The 27,747-nt window shown below is 39.6% G+C and overlaps 1 protein-coding gene across 1 annotated transcript in view; it reads left to right on the forward strand.

Moving 5' to 3' along the window:
* The window catches only part of BCAS3 (BCAS3 microtubule associated cell migration factor), a 514,534-nt gene that overhangs the window by 108,166 nt on the left and 378,621 nt on the right, over positions 1 to 27,747 (forward strand). The window contains exon 12 of the mRNA XM_053454572.1: positions 16,662 to 16,832. Within this exon, the coding sequence (XP_053310547.1) occupies positions 16,662 to 16,832 (171 nt within the window). The remainder of the gene's footprint in view (positions 1 to 16,661; positions 16,833 to 27,747) is intronic.

Here is a 27,747-nt window from a genome sequence, read left to right on the forward strand (position 1 = left end):
GCATGGCTGTTTGGGGGCAAAAGGGCCACATTTGGGGCATGCACATTTTTCAATGTTGAACTTTGGCATTTGGGGATCCACTGCCCATGCCCTATTTGGTACATCTTTGAGCCGGGCCATTTCAGTGTGCCCAACAAAACCATATATTTTTGAAAACTACACACCACAGTGTATTTTAAATGCTGGTATTTTAACTCTTTGCATGCACACATTTTACCACCAGCATTGTTTCAAAGTTTGCAGTAGTATTTTTGTGTGTGTATTTTTCCCACACACACCTACTTTATGTATGAATTTACAGCTCCTGGTATATGCCGCTGTCACACCTGAGTGCAGTGATACCCCACATGCATGGGTTTGTCATTTTTTGGGGGAACTAAAAGGCCACATTTGGTACGTGTGCATTTTTTTTAAATTGGAAATTAGATGTGTGGCCATCCTTCCCCCCCGTGTTAATTGGGACATTGTTGAATCCGGCCAATTCAATTTACCCCATCAAATCATAAATTTTTTAAAAGTAGACACCCCATGGCCATTTAATATGCCAGTATTTTAACTCTTTCCATGCGAGAATTGTTTTAACCTAATATGCTAATTTTAGGACTTGCTCACAAAAATATATTTTTTATATATATATATATTTTTTTGCCTTTTTTTTACATTTTTTTCAACTTGAAGGTTCCCCTGATCGTGACATCAGTGGGAAATTATTTTTACATTTTACTGGTTTTTTACTATTTTTTTCTAATTATTATTAATTTTATTTTATTTTTAATTTATTTTTACTAATCACACTGTGATTAGAAAGCTGAGCTCCATTGACTTGCATGGTTGAATGCAGTACCTGTATTCAACCTGCAAGTGGAGCCAGAGTTCTCTAGAGGGTCTGGAGACCGTCTAGCAAACTTTTTAGTCTTTATTGTTTTTTACAGGGCGGCCGCCATCTTGCTTGATGGCGAAGATCACCTGCAGCGGCGGCTGTGACCGCTCTCCGGAGCGGTCACAGTCCATCCCAAGGTAATTGTTTGGTGTCGCTGGATGCCTCCTGATCGAGGCATTCCAGCGACACCATTTATCGCCTCCTAAACGCTTTTAAAACGGGCGTCCGCCGCCATACAAAGTATGGCGGATGTTGACGCCCCGGGGAGGGGCCAGAGATGGCCCCTTTATGCCGATCATGGCGTTGCTGAATGCCTCGAGGTCGAGGCATTACAGCAACGCCGTTTCGGTGCAGAAAGCGAAAATAGTTCGCTTTCTGCACCCGTTTAAAGACGTGCCGGTCCTGGCACGTCAATTGTCGTCAAGGGGTTAAATATGTCAGACTCCAGGTAGGAGTCTTTTCTTTCTTCTCTGTCAGGTGCTGTGTTCTGTGACTCTAAACTTTCCCACTAGCTGCTTAAGAGCTAAAAGAATTAATAATTTTAAGGCAAGACAGGAGGCTTCATATTTGCATAACTTCCTTTACTGTCACCATAGCAGCAAAGATAAAAATAGTACAAAACCTAACCAATCAGAAAAAAGATTGACATAATATAACAAATGGTAGTCCCTGTATCTTCCTCTTTCTTTGCTGCTCACCATTGCAGAAAGGTCAGATCTGATTTCTATTGATAGATTTATCAATTTTCAGGCTTATACAGTTTATTTTCTGTGTTTTATGTACTTTATTATTTCCCTTTTTTATATTATGGGTATTTCTTTCTTATATATGTTGTTATGGTTGTTTTCCTTTTAGATTTGCCGTTATTTTCCTTATTATTCAGTGTTTGTTTTATCTGCTTTTCGTTTTTTATCTCTTCTGAGTTATTTTCTCGTCTTATTTTCTATTCAGGGTATTAGCCTTTTGCTTCTTACCTGTTTTCTCCCGGTGGGCTCTTTGCCCGGTCTTTTCTCTTGGTGTTCGCCGAGTTTTTTCTCTTCGTTATTGCCGTCTCGTTTTCTTAGTGCGGCGGCCATTTTGGGCCGGCCGAAATCTCGCGAGTGTGAGATTTCGGCGCCATTTTGTTTTCTTATCTACCGCAACTACGCAGTAACGTTACTGTGCAGTTGCAGCTTGCTACTGACGCGTGTGGTCACGTTCTGTCAGTATTTTCATTGCGATTTCTCGCCGTTGATACACAGGATGAGCCCCTGTTTCTAATTATTCCTGGTGTGTTCCGGTATTTTTATTTTGGTGCAAAGTTTTATTTTCTTTTATTTTCCATATTTCTGTTTTTATTTTGTTGCTTACTTGACAAGGTGAGCCCCTGTTCTTTTATTGGTTCTTATTGGTGTCCTTAGAGCCTTTTTTTCTATAGAACTACAAAAAAAAAAAAAAAAAAAAAAACATTTTATATATATATATATCTTTATTTCTATTCTCAAGTTGTTATTAGGGGTGAGCCCCCCTTTGGTCAATTTGGTCATTATGTCAGGAGATCCCACCTCTCAGGATTTCATCCTATCCTGGCTGGAAGATAAATTTTCCTCTTCCATGGAGACTTTCATGAATAAGATGGCTCAAACCATTAATCAGCCTGGCCCTACGGTTATTGTTTCTGATGCTTCCCATGTTCAGAAAGATACTTCTGATTATGACTCAGATAAATCTGAGGGTTCCAAGACCTCTAAGCGCCCCTGGAAAGGGAATAGCGTTTCGGCTGGAAAAGGGAAAGGCCCTGCTAAACGCCCTAGACATGATGTGGCTATCCCATCAGCTCAGGAGGCTAGAGAGCCTAGTTCTGATAATATTCTCCAATTATTGGATGAGTGGCATGCGGCATCTTCGGATTGCTCGCACCAAGATGAATTGCTGGCTTCGTCCAGACACCACGAATCACAATTCGTACACGAGAATGTTGTGGGTGAGCCCCATCATTCAGTCCCTAATGCTCCTGCTAATTCTCTACCTTCTCCTGCGGATGCTCCAGTGGTTGACCCATCTGGTACGGTTCTATTCGAACCAACTAATATGAGACACCCCAGGTCCACTGAATGGGCTCCTCCCCTTCATTTGAGCCTTTATATCCAAAAATGGATCAGACGCTCTCTCGATAAGGAGGTTAGAAATAAATTACGAGCTGAATGTCCACGTCCGGTAATTCCGGGTAAAGTGGTTGCCACCCCGGAGTTTGACCCTAACGTGGTCGCTCTCCTTTCACAAAAGGGCCGCGACCCTCGTAAAGGTCTGGAACAGGGTCTAAAATCGGCCCAAGACAAATTATTGGATATTATTGGTCCGGTTACTCAGATATTATCCTTGGCCGACCGTTCATTACTTCAAGATTCAGCCCTAGACCCTAAAATTATTCGAGATTGGGCTCTACGTACCATTTGCCTTTTAGGTAATGCTAATGTGGCTATCTCTACGGAGCGCAGGAGAGCAGCTCTTTTCCGTATGGACCCTAGATTGGCTGAATTGGGTTCTAAAGAGCTAGGGGTGTCAGCCAATGGCCTCCTCTTTGGCGATCCTTTTGTAAAGGAATTAAACCGCCATGTGTCTGTTATGACCTCATGGAATAAGGCCAAAACATCTATGAGAAAGGTGTTTCCCCAAGACAATCGTTTCTCCGCTAGGGCTGGACGACCGAGGGGCCGGGTCTCCAGCCGTTTTTATCAACAAGGCTCCAGACAATACCAAAGCCAAACTCCATATTCCTTCAGAGGATCCTTTCGGGCTCGGTCCGCTACTTCCAGAGGAGGTTATAGAGACAGAGGTTCTGCAGGATTCTCCAGAGGACGTCCCAACAACGGTAAGTCATTTTCTTTTATCCCCTTCTACCCCTCCATCTGTGGCAGGACGGATCTCTCTTTTTTCCCATGCTTGGGAGAAAATTACGTCCGACCCTTGGATCCTCCATACGGTCCAGGGTTATCTCATAGACTTTGTTTCCCCGCCTCATCAGTCTCGGTCCCCTCCACAGGTTTTCAGGGCCTTGGCAGCCCAAGACCTTATAGACAAAGAGTTGATTTCCTTAAGGCAAAAAGGAGCGATAGAGAGGGTCCACGGTCCCCCAGTTTTCGTCAGTTCCATTTTTCTTGTAAAGAAAAAAACGGGGGATTTACGTCCGGTCATCAATCTTCGAGATCTCAACGCGTTTGTAACGTATCAACATTTCAAGATGGAGGGGATCCATCTTCTAAGAGACCTCATGAAGCGCAGGGACTGGTTTACCAGACTAGACCTCAAGGACGCTTATCTAGCGGTCCCCATTCATCCGGACCATCGTTGTTTTCTCCAGTTTTTATGGAATCACCATCTTTGGCAGTTCAAATGCCTTCCATTCGGCCTCAGTTCCGCCCCTTGGTGCTTTACCAAGCTGCTCAAGCCAGTAATGGCTTTCTTCAGGTCCAGGGGTGTCAGGTCAATTATTTACCTAGACGACCTTCTTCTTTTCGCTCAAGACAAGGATGTCCTCCTCGCCCAGACTTCTTTCGTAGTGAAGACTTTACAACAACTAGGCTTCGTGATCAATTTTCCGAAATCGGAAATATCTCCTACCCAGAAGATTCGATTTTTAGGTTTCGAAATAGATTCGGTAAAGGCTCTTCTGCAATTACCGACCTCCAAAATCGCTGCTATCAAGAAGGATATTCGTGCTCTGCTGCGCATGGAACAGTGCCCTCTCAGAAGACTCTCTCGGACGGTGGGCCTCCTCTCTTCATCAATACAGGCGATTTTCCCGGGTCCCCTTTATTATCGAGCTATTCAACGACTCAAGGCAACTCATCTAAGACAGAATCCATCCTACGATCAGCCGGTTCGACTCACAGACGAGGTGAGACAGGAACTACAGTGGTGGCTCCGACACATGCAAGCATGGAACGGCCGCGCCATATTCGGTTCACGCCCGGATTTCGTGCTGGAATCCGATGCAAGCATGATCGGATGGGGAGCGGCGTCTCTCACGCAAGCCACCGGAGGTCGTTGGTCGTCGGAAGAACGCAATCTTCACATAAATTGCTTAGAACTCATTGCAGGCTCTTTTGCGATCCGCAGCCTTGCAAAAGATCGTTCCGATTGTTGTCTCCTGTTGAGGATGGACAATTTTTCAGCGGTTCGTTACATCAACCGCTTAGGGGGAACCAGATCCAAACATCTGACGGAGGTAACAAAACAGATTTACCAGTTTTGTTTCAATCGAAACATTACTCTTCTGGCGGAGTACGTTCCCGGAGTGGAGAATCAGAGGGCGGACTGGTTCTCCAGACATTGGAGAGATGCCAGCGATTGGAGGCTCCACGAGGGAGTTTTCCAGGATCTCAATTTTCACAGAGGTCCCTTCACTCTGGATCTCTTTGCTTCCCGTACGAACTACCAAGTTCCCGAATTTTTCAGTTGGTTACCGGATCCGGAGGCTCTAGCTACGGATGCCTTTCTACAACATTGGCCAATGAAGGGAGCTTATGCTTTTCCTCCCTTCTCTCTTATTCCCAGGGTAATTCATCATATTCTCAGGGCTCAGGTGACCGTTCTCTTGATCACTCCTTTATGGCCCTCCCAACCTTGGTTCCCAGCACTTTTGGAACTTTCCATTCAGGATCCGTTAGCTCTCCCAACCTTCCCGTCTCTTCTTCGGAACCCGGAAGGTCATTCCCATCCCCTCATTCTCGACGGCCGTCTCTCTTTAGTTGCATGGATGATTTCGGGGGATCTCACTCTGTCCTTGACATATCGCAGGACGCTAGAGATTTGCTCCGAGATTCATGGGCTCCGGGTACCCACAAATCTTATCGGGCAGCATGGAAGACATGGTCTTCTTGGTGTATGGGACAACAGGTGGATCCCCATTCGGCCTCTATAACGTTTCTTTTAAATTTCTTAGCAGAGTTATTTTCTTCAGGAAAATCATACCGCTCTATTAATGTTTTTAGATCGGCTATTTCCAGCAGTCATGTTGGTTCCAGGAACGGGCCTATTGGCCAGGATCCGTTGGTTTGCCGTCTACTTCGGGGTATTCGGTTACGTAGACCTCCAGCTCCACGATATGACTCCTTTTGGGATGTATCTTTGATCCTTGATTTTATTCGGAATTGGCCTGATAATGATTTGCTGACTCTTCGTCAGTTATCAGCTAAGCTTACGTTGTTGCTTTGTTTACTTTCTTTTCGTAGGGTCTCGGATGTTCGTGCTCTTGAAGTGGGCGCTTTTTCTTTTTCTCCGGAAGGTGTGGTTTTTTCGGTTCGTAAACGAACTAAAACGCTTTCTACTTCTATATCTTACCCTTATCTTTCTGATGATCCTAAGCTTTGTGTTGCTAGGTGTCTTAATACATATATCTCTTCCACTTCTTCTCTTCGTCCCAGTTCGGCTTCTCAGCTTCTTATTTCTTACGCTAGACCCTTTCATCCGGTTTCTTCTCCTACTCTAGCCCGATGGATTCGATGGTTACTTACCTTGGCAGGTGTTGAACTACATTTTGGGGCACATTCTGTCCGGGGGGCTGCCGCTTCCGGAGCCTTTTCAGCTGGCGGTTCCCTTTCGGATATTCTCAGGGCCGCTGACTGGTCTAGAGCTTCCACTTTTCGTACATTTTATTTTCGCCCTTTATCTTCAGCAGTTTTATCTCTATTGGATAAGCGTTAAAATTGCAAATATGAAGCCTCCTGTCTTGCCTTAAAATTATACAATTATTCTAGTTCTTATGTCGAATAATTGGAATTTTAATAAAGACAGGAGGCGAATATTTCCCTCCCTCCCATCCCTTTGTTTGTACTAGGGGGTTATTATTGTTATTATTATTATTATTATTATTTTTATATATGCTATTATTTGCGCATGTTTTCTATGGCTCTTTATTGAATTGTATTGACTAGTATTATATGGAACTTTTATACAGGCACTTTGCTGTTATATATCTCTTTTTTGTTTCAGTTTAACTCCTCTTGGAGTCCATTCTTCGGTTCCAGCATCATGATTCGGTTGACCGTTTAAGATGCAAGTTTGTCTTCAGCGAGTCAAGTTTTGTTCTTCTTCTGGCTCAAGTTTCTTCATTCAGCAAGTCAAGTCCTATTCTTCTGGTTCGCATGCAGCAGAAAGAGGAAGATACAGGGACTACCATTTGTTATATTATGTCAATCTTTTTTCTGATTGGTTAGGTTTTGTACTATTTTTATCTTTGCTGCTATGGTGACAGTAAAGGAAGTTATGCAAATATTCGCCTCCTGTCTTTATTAAAATTCCAATTATTCGACATAAGAACTAGAATAATTGTATAATTATCCATGCTGGTATCCTGAGAGATGAGTCGAACAGCCATGTAAAGGTTTCAGGGACAGTAAAGTATGTTTAGGTAGAGGTCAATACTGTGCTGTGGAATCTGCCGCTGTTATATGTATACAAGATAATATTTCAGTGACTAGCAACAACAAGTTGCCATCAATACAACAAAGGTATTATTATAGCATAAAAATACCACAATACTTGCAAGATGTCTGACTGCAATAAGATTATATAAACATTGGATGCTTGAGTTCCTTGAAGTAGTCTAGATCCTACAATAAACAAATATTAAGTGAAAGACTAAAGGCATAGAGTGTTAAAAAAGTAACTGCACTCAGGTTATCTCTTTAATGGATGGTCGTCATTGCAAATGGAATACAAAAAGTATGGTAATGCACAAAGGTTAATACTTTCTGCCTGCAGTCTGGCTGGGGAACACAAACCAGGTCGTTCCAAGTGAAGACGAGTACAGTAACCCATGAGACAAAGGCATAAGACACATAGGGAAACACTTAGAAAGAAAATAGGACAGTCTGTGTACTGTCTGGCATCAAATAATAAACACACGTTCTCTCGTCACCTAATAACTGCCTGAGATGCCGCCACTGTCTTTAACCCTGAGGTGGTAAATTGATTTAGCTGAGCTGCATCTGTTTTCTCCTGTTACCTGATAACTCCTTAATGAGTCTTAACAGCTTATGTGAGCACGAAGCCATTAGCGCTAATGGAGGGGGAGGACATGTGAATTGGCATGGGAAAGGCTAAAGATTACCAGCCGAGTTTTTGCAAATAATGCAGACTTCGCATGGGAATAGCTTATAATGATCTTGTCTTGATATTGTGGACTAATGGAGGAGGTTATATCTGCGTAGTGATGATTTTTCCGTGCACTTTTTAACCCATCCTTGTGCATGTACATTTTAACCTGTGCCTGTCCCACATTAGGCATACTAAAGGATGTGAACATACATTGTAAAAATATATATATTTTTAACTTCCTGGTATTTAACTCAACAGTCCACTTTAATATTATGCTGCGTAGAATTAGCATATTTCAATAGAATTGTACAAGTAGCGGAATGCATTTTCTAACGCCTTCTGATGTCACCTGCCACTGACAGTTTAGTGAATAAATTACGTTCTGGTGCTTCCTAGTTATATTTACTAGTTTAATTCAATCTATGTATAGTTTTCTCAACTCTAGAAATCTTTATAAGGTAGTCTAACTGGTCTCCTGATATTTTAACTGATAGCACTTGAATAATTACAGTTCCCATCACCTCCAGTCAGCAAAACAGCTGCTTGAACACCCCCAATAACCAGCCGTACCTTGAAGGAAAGGAGCCACAAACTGTGAAATAATATTCCCAACTTTATCCTCTGACATAATTTCAGGGATAATCAGGGCTTAACAGTACCTTGGACATTTCAAGCTTTGCATCATAGTAACTATATGTACCATTCAGAGTGTATGTGCACAACTTATTAATGAAAAAAATAATATTAATAAGAACATTATTCTAAAAAAGTGACTACGTGAATAATTGTTTTGCAAATGACGGAAAATCCTAATCACTGGCAGGTCATTTGCCTGACATGTATGACCAATAGCCAAAGCAGTTACTAAAACAAATAGAAAACATTGAATGTTTGTCCAATGTATTTTAACATTACTTGTACTTTGTTGGAATACGTGTTTTGTTACATATAAAAAATGATGTTGCTTATTTTCACTGAGGTAGAAGAAGAAATTTCATTTGTACCCCTTCGTAGTCCTCCATAGGAAGTTCATTTATTAGCATCGGTCCTGGAAAATGACCGCACCTCTGAATGTTGACAAAAATAATCAGTCCCCTTTCAACTTGCATAGTAAAAGGTTATAAATTCAGTTTATGGTGTGTGCTAATTGCAGACTTATCGAATTAATGTTGGAGAATTGTAAAAGGAAAAATAAAATAGCAGATGAATTTCAGCATAAGTAAATGTAAAGTAATGCATTTGGGTACCTAAATCACAGAACCAACTAAATGGGCGAAAGACTGGGTAGTTTATTTCTGAGAAAGACTTGGGATCAGGCCCGGACTGGCCATCGGGCACACCGGGCATTTGCCCGGTGGGCCGGTCCACGGCAGGGCCGCATTGACATAGGGGCTGATGGAGCTGCAGCTCCAGGCCCCTACCCTACCAACTGCGACCGGGTCCGCCACTCTAAGGGGCCGGGAAGTCCCCACCAAGGCCGGCCTTACGGGTCTGCGGCCGCACAGGGCTTAAATTAAAACATCGGGTTTTTTTTTTACTTTATTTAACATGGAGGCTTTTAAATAAAGTTGGAAAAAAAAAAAAACCCGATGTTTTAATTTAAACCCTGTGCGGCCGCACACCCGTAAGGACGGCCCTGGTGGGGGCTTCCCGGCCCCTTAGGGCAGGGCCGACCTTTGGGGTGTGCGAGCGCACAGGGCGCCACACTCCAGGGGGCGGCCGCTCATCAGGGGGTGCCAACTTGCGGCACCCGGCACCCCTCCAGAGACGGACAGTAATGTCCGCCGCTGGAGGAGCAGGCTCGCAAGGGAACGGTATCGGAGGTCTTTAACAGACCTCCGGTTCCCTTGAGTGATTTTAAGCCGGGTTCAACCCGGCTTAAAATCACTCAAGGGAGCCGGAGGTCTGTTAAAGACCTCCGATACCGCTCCCTTGTGATCCGCGCGGCAACAGCTGTTGTACGCCGGGGTTTGTTTTCAGGTCCCGGCGCACAACACTGAAGCCGCGCCCACCGCTGTCCGTGCCCTCTGACCCGGAAGAAGACAGAGAAGACAGAAGAACTGAAGAAGAGGAGAAGAAGCTGAAAGAAGAAAGGAAAGGTAGGAAAGCATTAAGTGAGAGTGGATTGGTATGTGTGTGGATCAGTATATATGTGTGGATCAGTATATATGTGTGGATTGGTATATATGTGTGGATTGGTGTATGTGTGTGGATTGGTGTATGTGTGTGGATTGGTATATATGTGTGGATTGGTATGTGTGTGTGGATTGGTGTATACGTGTGGATTGGTGTATACGTGTGGATTGGTGTATACGTGTGGATTGGTGTATACGTGTGGATTGGTGTATACGTGTGGATTGGTATATGTGTGTGGATTGGTATATATGTGTGGATTAGTGTATATGTGTGGATTGGTATGCGTGTGGATTGGTATATGTGTGTGGATTGGTGTATATGTGTGTTGATTGGTAAGTGTGTGAGAGTGATGGGTGTTATGCTGTACCATTTCCAATGTATTTTTCATTATATAATTATGCTCTAAAAGTACATCATAACTCCCATCACTCTATACTGTTCCATACAGTGGCAGAGCTGGGAGGCAGAGGCCTTGCACCCCCACCGCAGGACTCCTGAAAGGTAAGTGAACTTCAAAGAGGGAGAGGGTAGATAGTTAGGAGGGGGTAGTTGCGGCGGGCTTAAGGGGCTCTGCGTTAATGCTGCCATATAGGACCAGTCAGTCCGGTCCTGACTGGGCCTATTTTAAGGTGGGGGCCTGGAGCTGCAGCTCCATCAGCCCCTAAGTCAATCCTGCCCTGGCACAGGCGCGGTCGCAGTTGCCGCTTGCTCCGGCAACAAGGTAAGTAGGGTGAGGGAGGGGGGTGCAGTGAAAAGGGGCAGAGGGGGGTTAGATAGTGAGAAAGGGGGAGAGGGGATAGATAGAGGCGGTACATATTGAGAAGTGGGGAAGGGGGTTACATAGTGAGAAGGGGCAGATAAGATGAAGAGAGGGGGTAGTGTGAATGCGAATGAGAATTAATGAATAAATGTGTGGAGGAGTTGTGTGAATGCGTATGACAATGAATTCATGTGAGGATGAATTGCTTGATTTGTGAGACTGCATTAATGAATGTGTTAATGATTTGTCTGAATGATTAAATGCAAAGGTGGTACATGAAGGGTGGGCTGTAACAATAAATAAATAAATAAATAAATATGGGCTGCTCAGGCTTAAATGCCCGGGCCTATTTTTTGTCCCAGTCCGGGCCTGCTTGGGATTATTAGTTTACAAGTGGAGTCCATACATTTAAAATATATTTAGCTTCTTAAAGATGGAAGCTGTTTTTCACAAAAGTTTTTTCTTTTGTTCAGGAAAAGCAGGGCTTTTTTGTATCTACATTCATACATACATACATACATACAAGGATGAAAATATTAAAAAAAATGTCAAAAATGGAAATAAACCAATATTCACAGTGTTAATCTATTATACACACAGCCAACACAAATTTATTCACTGGTCTTAAATTTGAAAATCCTTCATTTGGCTAGAATTTCCATCCATCCTTGGTATACAGGCACATGGTAGATTGGAACTGATTAGAACTCACTTTGCTGAGACTGAAGCCTTTCTAGTGTTCACCGATTTATGAAACTACCCACACAATTATGTTTGACAAACAAGCAGACAACCTAGACTATCTGACAGAGGTCTAAGGCCTAACAGATCATAAGCTTGCGAAAGCAGGACACCCTTGTCATTCTGTACCAGTATATCTTAAGATGTGTTAATGTTATTGTCCATTTTGAAAGAAAGAAAACAAGGGCATTTATAAAAGCCTCCATAACGCTTGTGTTCCCCACCATTGTTGCTACTGGATTGCTTTAGAACAATGGCTATGGAAAATATACATATCCTATGGATATGTATATATGGAGGCCTGGCTCTTCTAATTATAATTATTGGCCTTACCCATGTAAGGGTTTTTTACTTAACTTGAATATATTTGTAAGTTTTGCAAATTTTTAGCTAACTCCTTTTAAGACTAAATATAGTATGTGCTCGAAGTTAAGACAAGTTTTTTCCAGAGCAAATGCTCTGAAAAATACCCCTCGTCTTATATCCAATGTCATCTTATAATCTGACCTCCAAAAGATCCAGATCCCCCTCAGAGCTACAGGGGACCTGGATCCTCCTCTCTGGAAGCTGATGGATGTCTGCCAGACAACCAACGCGGCTGCCCGGCACTTCCGCTGGGGGTTCAATGACGGAGCGCCAGCGTGACATGACCTTCCGGCGCCCCATAGAAGACCATAGACCATAGAAGCCCCAGCAGAAGTGCTGGGCAGCAGCAGAGGTTGTCTACGCTCATCACACAGATGTCCACCCGCTGCCCCCCCACTCGAGAACAGAGAGTCTTTAGCACAACGGGCAAGTCTGGGGATGCATTGGTAAGTCTGAGGGGGCAGAGTGGCAAATAAAAGGGAATAAAAACAAGAAATGCATTTTTCTCAATCATAGTTTTTATGAAATATAAAAAAATTGTTTACATGTGAATTTATATTTACTAGTAAAACTTTTCTCCTATAGGGTAGGCTTTTTTCCTTTTTTCCTAAATAGGGGGGTGGTCGTCTTATAATCGAGCAAATATGATAAATACTCTTTTGCAAAATCAAAATGTACTCCATTGCTTAATGATCATTCTTTGTACTCTTACCAAACACATCTAGTTATGAATATGTGACCAAGACTTCCATGGCACTAACTTGTAAATTGTAAACATGGAAACATGGTACCATTTTTATTGCTGAAACTTCAGAAAATAATTAAATTCATAACTGCTCCCTGTTTCAATCTATTTTTCTAGTTTTCTAGTTCATGCTCAAATATTATTCATTAGGTCTATTCTCCTTAATATAAATGGCTTCCTCCCATGTACCAAATACTTTGGCAAAATCTACTACATCTACACGCTGTGGCAGAGTTAAAAAGTTGTGTATCATATGTGATGCATTTGGGATAGTTGGACATTTATACATTTATTTGGTAAATATGTATTGTTTTATGCTGTGTTTTTGAGTTTTCCTGCGGCGGCATTCCATTGAGAATCTGTACCTATAGAGAATAGAACATTAAAATAGTGATCCCTTATTTCATTGCTACTTTACAATTCTACATCTAAAAATATAGCTAATGGATAATGAGTTCAATAATTTCCAAATAAAACTCTCTGTATTTGGACACATCATTGAGAAAGGAAAGGGTTAACCAGGCTTCCTGACTTTATGTTGCTGTCAATACAAAGTGGCGCCGAATTCTGTTGGCCCTTCTGAGGCTTTCCTGACAACACACTAACAGACTCTGTGCAAGTCGTTTCCTATGAATTATTAAAACAAACGTTTGGCTGCTAATTGATGAACACTAATGTGTTTTCTAATCACTGCAGTTTGAGTTTTTAGCACTAAACAAAACAGTTACGATTGATCTGTGGCTTGGTCCTGGTTGCAGACGCCTGCAATCTCAGCCTCGTTCTTAAATGATCATAGACGCCATGTAGCCCCAGGTCACATGGGATTGTGGGTCTGTCCTCTTCCTTCTTCATCCATCTCCAAATTTAGTTACTTTGAATCTGAAGTCATTGGTAATTTAAGCCAATTCAGCTGTTACCCTGTCTCCAAATTGCCGTCTTTTAGCATCACAATAGTGCACACACCCTGTTTATTGGTTTCTGGATATATATTTTAAACTTCAAGTAAAGGATTAGATCTGTTAAATGTTATTTTTGGTTTACTATATCGCTATTGTATATTTAATGGGTATTATCTGCTATACATTGATGTATTGTGCATTTTTTATTTTAGATAATTTGTCACCAATAGCAATTTGGTAAGCCCCTGCTGCTTTCCTGTTAGAAGGTAAAGATAAAGAGTCCCCCCCCCATAATGTCTTACTCTAGGTATAGGGACAATTAGACCAGGATACATTACATTACATTTATTTATAAAGCACCGGCAGATTCCTACTACTAAGCGTAGAAAAGGATATAAAGAAACAATAAATAATATTATTATTATTGTGATAAGGGTATACTTGTGGTACATTAGTGAAATAAATATTTGTTATGAAAGACTAACATGGTGGGTTTTTAATTCATACAAAGAGACCATGGACACTTGGGTAGATATCGCTCACCTGCACAGTTAAATTGGATGCTTTTGGGTATATATGAGAAAATATATGAGCCCGTCGTATTGCTTGCACTTGGCCATGATCAGTTCATCAAAGTATATATAATCCGACCTGATCAATAAAAAGAAGGTTTTTTTCTCATTGTTTTAGTTTAACTTCAATACAATTGGTTCACATTACAATAGAACAATTCTAGTGCTTTTCTTCCTCTGGATAGAACAACTGGAACTCATTTGACAGCATTGATTTGGGGGATCAGCCCATGGACATTTTGAAACATTGTTCTTCAACTGTGCTCCCTATGGAGCAATCCAGGCATTATTTATGGCCTCCTGTATGTCTGTATATCCTATGTGTTTTACTGCATTTCATACTTAGTGGTGTACCTCCTAATGGAATTCTACATTCCAGTTTGAGAAAGTTTGTGAATATAGCTGAAGAATGTTGGTTCTGTGACTCTTGGGTACAGCACTTAGCTTTGCTAAAATAAAATCTTCCCTTAACATTTTATAGAAGATATGTCCAAAGCAGGGTGCATTGCGTGAAAACATAAGTTTTATCTGTAGTTTTAATATAATATTTTAATGATGGTAGAAGCTTTGTAGAAAAGGTCTACTAAGACCTGAGCTAACTATTATTTGCACATATTAATATTACGTTCACAGCACAGACACTCTTAAATAATAAGTCACTAGGGTGGTTAAACATGCGGAATAATTTTTCATGTCGCAGTGACCCAACTGAGAAGTCTTGGGAAGGTTTACTCAGGATGTTGAAAGATCATTCATAGAGCATTAAATAACAGTTCATAAAACCACATGTCTATTCTCAAGCAAAAAAATATATATTTATATATCTATAAATGAAATGTTTAGTGACTTTATATACTGTGTGTTTTCTGTGAGTGATTTTGATGACATTACAAATTCTCTCTGTAACGCAAACCTCAAGGCACCATCACCTTATTTTACTGGCTTGCCCCACACATCATTTGTTTTGCTTTTTTAACTTTCTCTAGAAACACAAGTCACGGGTCTGAGAGAGGTCACTTCAGAAATATTAGCAAGTGGTGAAATGATGTGAAAAAGTGCTGAAACATGAAACATAAATCACCATTTGTTACATTTTCCTGAGTTATAATATATAGGTTAAATTCACAAGTTTGAGAAGAAACCTACTGAGGTTGTAGCACTTACGTCTTGTAAAATGTATTGCTTTTGATGGTGACTACATACCCGTGGGTTAGCAAAACTGTGTCAGAGCATCAACAGTCAGGAAAAGGATAATATTTCCTGAAATATGTAAAATCTATTCATATGTATGGGTCGCTTCTAGATTTTGACGCTCGGAAAGTAGTTAACGTGGAATTTAATTTTTACACAAATGTCATGTTACATGCCTGGCACATTCAGTGTATTGAACCATTTGTGTTTTGATATCAACTTCCTTTTATGCTTTTCTAACGTTTACAAGAGTAACATTGTGTCATAGTTTTATTTTTAATGTACATTACTGTAGCACATTATTCATAAACACAAAAACTATTCCGCAACAGGTGAGAATTATTTTATCGAATATTATGCCCCAAACAAATCGATTGTGTCTTCCCTGCGGAGACGATATATAGCTTTGGGAGGATAATAAACAAGCCTGTGTGTCCATATGTGTGTCCTGTGTGTCCTGTGTGTCCATGTAGAAGAATGAAATATAACAGTTTTTAAGTAATTGCTCGTTCAATATTAAAAACTCAATTAATATGTTTGTGTATAATACATAGGATTTACCTGTTGGTAAATGTGAGTTTAAAAGTTTTTCACTCAATGCAGAATACATGGAAGTTGACCCTCCTGGGAGTAGTAGGATGCTGGTGGTTATTTTGGTACAAAACAAATGTGTTTAAATGGCTTTTTAAACTAGATTTCTAAATGTGTGTTATGAAGTGGACCTCTGTTAACACGTTGTTACATAAATAATAATATTTACTTCAATTTCCCAGCTAGTTTACTGAACGTTATTTTTGTGGTTCATTTGTCATCATATTCATTAGAATCACTGGATGTACATGAAGTTCGAATAAACTCAAGAACTAAAAATTCAAAGCAAACCTAGGCATATACAATCAGAGGTCAGAGTAAAGTTTTGTTTAATACAGTACTTATGTGCTTGTTTAGAGGACCCTTCTGGTTGGGGTCCCAAGAGATTCAATGCAATCATTTAACCTGTGTTCCATCATGTAGGTGTAGACGTGGATGCATCATTGCTCTTGGTCTGTTATTTTTATTATAATGAAATCCTCAGTCTTTTTCCATCGTAAGGAAAATGTGTTTTGATAGGATGCTGATGGTATGTATCAAAACTGTCAAACAAGTAGCAGATTATAGTGGAATTATGCAGCTCAACTCAATGTTCTCTTTAGTTATGCACGTGTTTATTTTTTTAGCTATCAGTGTCATATATTGTTTGCAAATCTCTACTGATACTGAACTAATAGTTGAATGCTTTGATCATTAACAGACCCTGAAAACTGGACTAACCATGGTTGGGAAAGTGGTTACCCAGCTGACTGGCACACTGCCTGCTGGGTCCACGGATGAGGACCTGACCACACACAGCAATGCCAGGCGTAATCCCCTAATCCCTGGAGTCATCACTATTATTGATATTGAAACTGTCGCTGAGGGTCAGGTAAGCCATAACTTGCTGCTACATGTTCATGGTTGTAAGGACAAACACTGAAATCTGAGTTATACTGTATAAATGGAGGTTGGTGACCAATTCAAAGCTAGCATGTACGCAGTCTTCACTTTTATTACTTTAAAGAGTAGGGTAAGGCTCATAATAATGAACCCTGTGTCAAAGTGGGTGCATTATAAGCACTATTGGGTGTTAAACAGAAAGCATAATGTGGATATTATCATAAATGAGAGAGACTAGTTTACTCATATTTATTAAACATCTAAAGGTTTTTTGTAGATATTTCTATTATGGACTGTAGTACTTTTATTGACTTGGTTCAGTTTTCTGCATCATTTACCAGATAAATTGTGTTCAGTAATGTTTCAGTTATGCGTTTTCGTGCAGTTCAATACACCCAATACACTAGTATAATGGTATTTATAGATTAAAATAAGCAATGTTAATGCATTCGAAGGCAATTGTATGTGTTCACCTGGAAGCGGCCATCTTAACTTCATTTTGATGAGAATGTTTGTTTAATCCTTCCCACTATAGTTATCTTTTCCTTAATGTTAAGTAGCCAATTGGTGTTGATCAGTTCCGGGAGCCTTTGTAAGAGGTGGAATGAGGAGATGGGAGATAATGTCAGGATAAGAGATTGGTTAGATATTGCGGGCCCTGCAAATGGCTGCCACATATCTCAACTCCCATGAGGTAAAATTTTAAACTAAATATCTTCAAAAACAAAAACACTAACAGTCAAAACACAAGCTATTGATTGTTTTTTTGCTACCTAACCGAGAGCGTGGTAGATAAATGGAACAGTTTTTTTAGCAGAAGTGGTAGCGCCTAATACAGAGAGGGAGTTTATATGTGCATGGGATATGCATAAAGCTTTCCATAATTCCATATATAACTTAAAGGGATATTGATGCCAGTGCATTCTTCTCTAGTGGTAGAGAATCCATTGTCCTAAAAGGGCCAAAGCTAAGTGTCGAAAACAAAAAGAAATTCTGAGCTCCAGTAGTGTGTTGTGTTCTTTGCCATCAAGTGATTTGCAAACTCAAACCATGGTGGCTCCCAATGGGTTAAGTGCAACTGATTTTTAAACATATATCAAGCCAAATATTGCAAACAAAAAAACCTAAAGTGAGCCAGCAGATTTTTTTCCTCCTATGATAAATTTACTATGCTCTTAATTAATTCCTTGCTAGACAAAAGAAAAGCTCGTGAATATTAGATTAGTAACCAGGAAAAAAAAAAACATTTGGCTTCTTCGGCAGTTGAAAAATAATTTGAAAATACCACCATGTCTGTGAATTTTAAATAGGATGGCTCCTGCGCTCAACCAATTACACGAGCCTCAGCCTTTGTGTGGTTTTATAATGCACATTTACAACTCATATTTATTTAAACGACCTTTTATAAATGCTTAATTGACTTGAGTAGGATTTGAACCTGTGAACTCTAACACTGCAGCAGAGGATGATAAATGGCTCAGTCAAACTTTGTTTATATTACGTTGATGTCGCTTTTTATTTAATCACAAGGAGGGCATGAACTAGCCATTAATGCTCTCTTTGGAGTATATGCTTAAAAAAAAACAAAACATAAATGGGCTTTGTGTGTCCATTTTGTGAAAAAAATATTACATGTTATGAAAAATTGTGTAAGCGATTTTACAGAAAAAATATAAAATATATAAATATATATAAATGTTTTGCTTCTCAACAAGGTTGTATTAGTTAAAATAAACTGCAATAGTTTTAAAAATTAAAATGTCAACATTACTGTTCTACATGTATATAGAAAACTTTATATGATAGGTTGAATATATATATATATATATATATACGCTTTTAATATATATTTAATATATGCCATTTGAACTGTAAACAAATAGAAATAATGTGTTTTGTAGAAATAATAGATTTGGTAAACATTATAAAAAAGAATAAACATATCCACAAGAGAGCCTATTAATCTTGGTAATTTTATAATACGAGTATCCAGTGTTCCCTCTAAGTTGTGCGCTTGTGCGCGCGCACATAGCTTTTTTAGAGAGCGCACACGTCCAAAAATTGTGCGTACAACGGTTTTTCCCCAAAAAAGAAAAAAATAGTAATTTTTTTGAAACTTTATGCGCCGCGGATATTGTGCCCACAAAATTTTTGCTCTGTGAAAATTTTTGCACAAGAGAAATTTTCTGCGCACGTCAACTAAGAAAAATTAGATGGAACATTGCCAGTATCATTTATTTGCACACCAGTATATTGCAACATGCCTGTAGGTTATGGTATTACACATTTAGGGTAAATGGAGAAGAGAGGAAAAAGTTGTAGATGCACAGTAAACGCTCAGGTTAAAGTGGTCAGGTACAGTAACACTCAGAGAGCCTGTCGGTAAGCTTAGCTTCTATCTGAGAAGCAGATGGGAGAAATGAAAGACACTTGCATATATAGAAGCAGAAGAGGTCATTCTGTCAGCTGTAGAATGGAATCAACAAAGTATGACTATGATATCTGGCAGCGTGACTTGCTGCCTCTCTGAAGAAGTTATGAAGGGTAAGGACAGGGCCATCCTTGCTACAAGGCACAAGGGGTGTACATATCAGCCATTTTTACCATACAAACTGTAGAGAGAAAAAAAGGAGAATACCCTCATCTGCCTTGCCTCGGATGTAAGCAGAGAGTGCTTTCTGTGTCTAGATGTGTGTCTGTCTCATAGGCTGTAGAGAAGCTACCTTCTGCCTGGGATGCCCATTTTTGCAAATAACTAAATTACACACAAATACAATTGACGCTGTAATGTAGCTTTTTCTGTGTCTGAGAAAGCAATGCTTTGAGTGCAGATAAGATATATGTGTTTTATTATTTATGAATGAAAACACTGTATATGACTGGTAGAATGTAATTGAGATATATGTATATATATATATATATATATATATATATATATAATTGTATATACATATTCATTATGTATTTATGAATACATCTGTGTAATATGAACATTTAGTAAAATTTTACCTAAGCCCAAGCAACAGGGTTATTATTATTATCTTTTATTTATATAGCGCCAACAATCTACTCCGCGCTTAATACAATACATATATTCAAGGGGTGTGACAAGACGAGAATTGACAGACTAAGACAAACCGATACATTAGGTGGAGAGAGCCCCGCTCCCAAGCTTACAATCTTGAGGTTATGATTGTTTTTGCGTGTACTGGCCTTGTAAAATCCAGAAAAAATATATGTATGGTTCTCAACAACAGAGGTTAGGCCATAACCCCTTGATAATTTAAGATGAGCCTGGGTAGAGGCAGATGAAACATATGTGGAAGTGGGTTGTAGTGGTATGGGAAACACTAGTGAGACCTGTACAATTGACCTTTAATGAGCTAAGTGTGTGGATACATGCTTGTAATTAAGTCATCATGGAAGGGCTTAACAATCATGGACATTTTGAAATAGGTATGACCTCTCACAATAGTGAGCATTACTCAAAGACAAAAATGTAGGACCTGATTCTGAAAACCTGTTGCACTTGAAGACTGAAGGCACTTAACAAGTAAAAACAACGGAAGGAAAAAAAAAATAAAAATACAGGGACGGGATGATAAAAGGAAATGTGATGATGTTGACTTATTGTTAATATTTGTCCAGAGCCAGCCTTAGGCATTGTGGCGCCCTGTGCGGACTACTCCTCTGGCGCCCCCCCTTCACCGGAATAGTCCGGTGCTCTACATGAGATGCCGGCACCGCGACAGAGTCACGGCGAGTGAGGGGCATCGAGCGGTTGCTGAGAACTTCACGAGCAACCGCTCGGCGGCCCTGCCCGGGACTTAGATTAAAGCATCGTTTTTTTGTTTTTTTTTTTACTTTATTTAACATGAATGATGTTAAATAAAGTTTTAAAAAAAACAAACAAAAAAAACCCGATGTTTTAATTTAAGTCCCGGGCAGGCGCCCCTGCTACCATGGCGCCCTGTGCGGTCGCACAGGTCGCACACCCCTAAGGCCGGCCCTGTATTTGTCCATGGTCTTGGGTCTGGCTGCGACTACTATTAACACTTTAAAAGCAAAGCAGTTTTACAATGAAGACAGACACGGCAATAGCATACCTCTAAAGGAAGTATTAATCATTTTCTAATCTATTTGGAAAACTGACCCCGTTTCTTCAATTTCCAACCATGTAAAGTGAGATAATATTTCTGTGTTGTTCTTTTGAATATTCTTTTTTTTCAGACAAGTTCTCTAGGACACTAGCATTTTTTTGGGTTTGCTGTAATAAATTATGTGGGCGGGAGATCAAATATATTAAATCTACGCAGATGCTCCATGTTGTGAGGCACAAGTGGGACCGAGTCAAGGCCAGGGTTCATATAATTCACAGTGCACATTTACATGACACATTGACAGCCTCAAGTGTGAAGTGTCACTTTGTGTTCTTCTCACCCCACTCAGAAATTAGGATAGATTTATTATAACCATTTGCAATGTCTGATTGCATTTGTTAATTTGCATCGTAGCCAGAGGTTCTGACCACATTTTGGATATAGAGTGCAAAGTGACATAAAGTAACAGAAATGGAGTGTAACTACATAATCGGAACAAGACTTCAACCCAGAATGAATATAAAGAGCATGTGCCTAAGATTTCCTTACAAAGTCATACATTGTCTCAACCCTAAAGATATTAACACCGAACCCATTGCCAGAAAACACATTCACCTTTTCCTGTTTAAACACCAAACTTAATGATTATGCTAGTAATTAATCACTGTTATTTTTAATTTACATTAGGTTTACCTTTTATCGTGAATTCAAACGAGTAGGTTTTCCAGTACCAGTAGAGCATTTGGCGGAATGACGTAATATTTGACCAGGGTATAGCTTCGCTGAACAAAACATAGAGCGAATGTGTAAAATGGCAAAACGTGTGCCAGCTAACGTTTTTTATCAGTTACTAAAAACTAGAAAATTGCAAGTCCACAATAAAGTTTTGCATTCAAATTATCATCCCCAGAGAGAACGTGATTTCGTTGTTCAGTATTATAAAGAATTGTTATAGAACACACACATATTGAATGTTTTAGAATCTTTAGTATCTACTTTCTCTTACAGTGTCTGACTACTTTTACCACGTCCAGCTCTAGAATATATTTCAATATATAGTGTTTTGCCCATTGTCATAGTATATGGAAAGACCCCCGGAATTATCAACCGTGTCCAGCTGCAGTTCACAATTACTGGATGAGGGTGTTGGCAGTTACAGTCAATGTTGCGCACACTTGCCATTAAAAAGATGAAATCTATTCTAAAACATAGAAATCTATGAAAGCTAAAAAGAATACTGGCTATTGTTTTAAGTAAATGATTTTCACTCCCTATGAACTCTTGTGGTCACCAGAGCATTAATGTTCTTATCTGATTTTTTTTATTTGCAGAGTGAAATTGACTATTGTTTTACAAAGTGCTACAAAACCGTTTCATTTGTCATTGTCTTTCGATTTCAAGATTGATAACACATTTGATCATGAAAAACTCGCAGTGAAGTCTTGTTATTTGGCTATCATGCATGGTCATTATACTTTTCCCTAAATGACATAACAATAATTTTTCAAGAGGTGTCAAAACATATTATTCCCCTTAGAAACACCTGTTTTGTTTTTTGGTATTTTCTTTCTTTTGTAAATATCTATATTTTTAATTTTGTGACCACAGAAAATGTCACAATCAGGTAATTTTTTTACATTGTCCTTCTTATGTTTCTCCTACCACGTGAGATATTTTTCCACCACCCTCTCTGTTTGGTTATTAACAAGGAATAACTTTCAGAGTTGCTTACCTTCCACTTTCCAATCCACGCAAAGGTGACATCCTGACAAAAATAAGGAAAATGTTTTAATTCAAAACATGCTTGAAGGGCTTCCGTCTTATTTTAGTAAGTTCCTAGATGTACACTTTAGCCATCATATGTGCTATAATGCATATGGGAGCCTAGTGTCGCCTAATTTTACCTTTTTTAATTTAAATATTTTCATAATCCTTTCCACACATTTGCCTACCAGTTATTTGCCTTGCTGGGGATGTTCACACACACACACACATACATGGGATACACACCTACAACCAGCCTCAAAGCTGGCTTGCACAAGATATTTAACTAGACTCCCCCACGCACATGCTTTGAGCAGCAAACCCCCCCCCCCCGAATTGCAGAGTGGGTAGACGTTAACTATTATTTTTTTTAGTGCTTTTTTAACGCATAGTAAATCAGTATTTTAATATGGATTCGGCATTGCAGAGGCTATTTGGGATGGTAAAAGGCTGCTTTACAAAAAACAACAAAAAAACAAACAATAATGGGATCCACATTAATTTAATGATACGATAGCCATTAAGTGTTTTAGTATTTATTTAAATCGTTTAATTAGCTGTAGAGCATTGAACATAAATGCACACAGATGTTCTTACTTCAATTAGTGCGACAAACATAAAACCCCCCTACGCTTTATGACTTGAGATATGCTTTTTTTTTGCATTTAGTTTTACATCGTTGTGACCTCGGGATCTTCATTCTCCAGCTATTTAATCTACTAGCCCACCCATCCCGCAGAAATGACCCCTCATATATTTTTGTTCTGTCTATGAATTCCAATAAATCTCTTAGCAATGTCTGCGTATCACTAACAGGCCAGAAACATCAGAGCTAAGTACAAGTTGATAACCAAGTTCAGAGTGTTTTCAATGTGGTCTTTCTAATTTGGTTGTAGACATTTTAATCATCTGTGAGGATATATGAAAGTTGCGAGCAGCGGCCTGAGATATTGGTTGTCCTTTGGCAGCTTAAGTACAGTCCAGTTTGTTTTGTTTTTTTTTGCTTGCCTCATGTATAGGCCACACAGGATCTGACACTGGCCCCTCTAATGTTAATGATATCTCGGAAACGTTTTGAACAATATTTATTTATAAAATATGTTGTACAGTTTTTTTACATTGCAAATGGCCAAATGTTTAGGTCCTCTGCTCAATAGAAGAAATCAGTGTCAAATGTGCAGAAACAAAGCATTACGCAGTAAGTATTTTACGAGAGCAGTAAAGTTTTGGAGAATATTGATATAACTAGTAGTCTAGTCTAAAAGCATATTATTAGGATATTCTTTTAGGACTATTACAATATGCATTATAACATCATTTCTAACATATCTGTTTTATATGGTGTTTTATGGGACTTTTTGTAGTATAAGCGACAGAGAGGTTATTAGGTTATTGGGGTGATTCAGTTGATCAGTGCACCTCTTTTTCTTCATATTATATACAGTATTTAAGTTGGTATTTATATGCTGGCTAAGCAAATCAAATATGATTCATTTTGGCTTGTTCTCATCAGTTTAAGCAGGCCACAAAGAAATAAGATCTTTCAAATTCAGACCAGTTGGTTAGTGGTTCTGGAATGAGCGCAGAAAACAGACAGTAGCGCCATAACCATAATTGTGCTTGTACTCTAGACCTCTAGCTTGCCATGACTCCCTTCACCATTTCACTGCCTTGGATTATTTAGCAATTTTAGACTTAGAATAGGTTTATTTATGCATTTTTCTAACACAGTGTGTGTCAGTATTTATTTGTTGTTGGAGACTGTTAGAACTTGGAGGATGATGACCAATTATCACATGTAGAATGCAGTGAAGGTCACAGTAAGATTAATCACCCAAAGAGGACATTGTGATCAACCTTTGCTGTGGTCACTGTAGCTTCTATTAGGATCAATGCCAGTGCGATCCATTAAGATTTGCAAGATCTGTAGTGAAACTAGATGCTCTTCTCATGTGTGTACCTTTAAATTATATTACACTGCAAACAGTGGAGACTCCAATAATGTTAGCATACAAAATTAGGAGTAAATGTGAGATCTTAGTAGATGTTCTTTCCTCTCCCAAGGTTTGCCTCAAAATATGTTTTATTATGTTTAGTGGCACTAGCTGAGTGCTTTGTTTTTATAGACTTCTTTTAAGCAATAAGGTTGTAAATGGTATATCTCATTAAAAATACAGCTTCCACCTTCCTAAAATGGTTATTTTTTCCTTCCTTTACGGTGGCCTGCCTGCTTACTCCCACTTACTTCAAGTTGTTAACTCTGACCTCATCTCTTTATCATGATTTTTGTAAAAAAATAAAAAAGTGACTGAACTTGCAGTCAAAGGTCAGGAGGTCAGAAGAATTTCCACTGAGCACATGGAAGCTACTGCTGGACCACAAGTCATCTCCTGCTCTAATGTGTCTAATTGCACTCTGATGTTACCTATTTTGTTGTCGTAAAAGTTGTGCTCTGGGAGCTATTAGCCCCTAAAGCAGGAGGCTCACGTAACTGTCCAGTTCAAATAAAGAATATTTACAACTATGTTTTCTTTGCTTTTTAGTCTGGTGCCTACCTACATCAATTCCAGCCATTTTCTGTTTCAGGCACTTATTCTGTATTTTGACATGATGTTTCTATAAGCGTTATATATACCGTATTTGCTCGATTATAAGACGACCCTGATTATAAGACGACCCCCCAAAATCTGAATATTAACTTAGGAAAAAAAGAAAAAGCCTGAATATAAGACGACCCTAAAGGAAAAAAGTTTTACCAGTAAATGTTAATTCATGTAAACTATTTTTTTTAATAAAAGCTATGATTGAGAAAAATATTTTTTTTTGTTTTTATTTCTTGTATTTTCCAACCTGTCCCCCAGTTACACACATCTGCCCCCAGGCTTGCCACACCAATATGGCACTGTGGCCCATGATATGCCTTTTAACCCTCTATATGCCACTGTGCCCCATGGTATGCCTTTTGACCCCCTATGTGCCACTCTGCCTCCAGAAATGCCTTATACCCCTATATCCCATTCTGGCATTTAGGGGGTTAAAATGCATATTATGGGGCAGAGTGGCATATAGGGAGGTATAAGGCATTCCAGGAGGCAGAGTGGCATTAAGGGAGTTAAAAGGCATTATATAGAGCACTCTGCCTCCAGAAATGCCTTATACCCCTATATGCCACTCTGGCATTTAGGGGGTTAAAAGGCATATTATGGGGCAGAGTGGCATATAGGGAGGTATAAGGCATTTCAGGAGGCAGAGTGCACTATTAAATGCCCCCTTAACGCCACTCTGCCTCCTGAAATGCCTTATACCTCCCTATATGCCACTCTGCCCCATAATATGCCTTTTAACCCCCTAAGTGCCAGAGTGGCATATAGGGGTGTAAGGCATTCCAGAAATGCCCTACACACACACACACACACACACACACACACACACACACACACACACACACACTTACTTACCGGTGCTTCCAATTTCCTGCTGTATTGCCGGGGCAGCGGGTTGACGTCTCATTCCGCGGCAGCCGGAAGGAGGTGGAGTTGGCAGCGGGGGTTTGTATGCGTCCGTCGCAAATACCTTCCCCGGCTGTCAGAGATCAGGAACTCTGGAACTCTGATCTCTGACAGTCGGGGAAGGTATTTGCGACGGACGCATACAAACCCCCGCTGCCAACTTCACCTCCGGAAGCACCGGTAAGTGTGTGTGTGTGTGGGGGGGGGCGACGACAGGAGGATCCAGGTCCCCTGCAGCGGTGCGGGGGATCTGGATCTTAGTCTCCTAATCAGACCTCTATTTGAGGTCTGATTAGAAGACGACCCCGATTATAAGACGAGGGGTATTTTTCAGAGCATTTGCTCTGAAAAAAACCTCGTCTTATAATCGAGCAAATACGGTATATATTATGTATTATATAGGTGCCCAGCCTATAATGCAGTGAACGTACCATATAGTTAAATGGTTTCTTTAGTATTTTGCCTAAAAAGTACCTAAAATGTATACATAATATATTTTAAATATATCTTTGTGTCATGATCATCTACTAAATAATTAATTTCAGAAAATCTCTAGCTATTTATGTAACCCCTGGCCCTTTCAGAAGTATCCTTCCGAGGTAGAAAAACGTAAGTTCATTGGTTGGTTCTTGTCCAATCAGGAATGATGTTGGTATTCTAGACTTTAAACTCCCCATTTTCATAAGCTAATACAAGCTCCATCCAGTCACACAGATTGCAGTAATTGTCATGTTGACCACTTTATCAAGTTTATTCAAGGTCAAAAGTTACATGTTAAATACAAGGCTAAGAGCGCAGCACACAAACGTGGCCGCTTAACCAAGTACGCCATGTCAAGTTGTCTACTGCAAATATCTTATGCTTGGTTGGAAACCAGTTTTAGCCACATGGGTAGACATTCATTCCAGACGTTTTCTGCAGATATCCAGTCTTCTGGTAAATGGTGTTTGTTAGTGAAACACACAAGTAGTAGAGGAAAGTTCAGAGGCAGGTGTTTGTTCAACACTGTAAAGTTTCTCCATAATGAAATGAGCCGTATGAGTACCTGCTTGTTTGCTTTTCTTGCTTTTTTTTATAGATATTGGCACATGCAGTAGTAAGTGACATTGATCTCATTGTTTTTAGTATTGGTGGTATGACACCTCTCAATAGTCTGGGCTAAAGTCCATCTTCTGATTTCAATTTAAAATACTATTTGACCAGTAATTTGGGATAAAATGTTTGGTTTTATTTGTGAGACAATCCTCAGAATGACACTGAGCAATGTTGAACGTTGCTGTAATAAGGGTGAATAAACAGAAATCAATGGATCGTTAGTTAATCACTACCAGGTAGAAAGCATCACCCTTCAGTAACCCATCACGTACCAAGTAACAGCATAATTGTTGAAAATAAAATCTATTTCTTTTTAAAGTGTATGAGGCCAGAGATGTAACAGTACCTCTAGTGATAGATTTTGTTTATTCGATACTCGTAGGAACAACATTTCATTTTGATTAGTATCAAAAGGAAAAATACCTTCAACTTGTGA

Source organism: Spea bombifrons, chromosome 2, assembly GCF_027358695.1.
Source record: "Spea bombifrons isolate aSpeBom1 chromosome 2, aSpeBom1.2.pri, whole genome shotgun sequence".
Taxonomy (NCBI): domain Eukaryota; kingdom Metazoa; phylum Chordata; class Amphibia; order Anura; family Pelobatidae; genus Spea; species Spea bombifrons.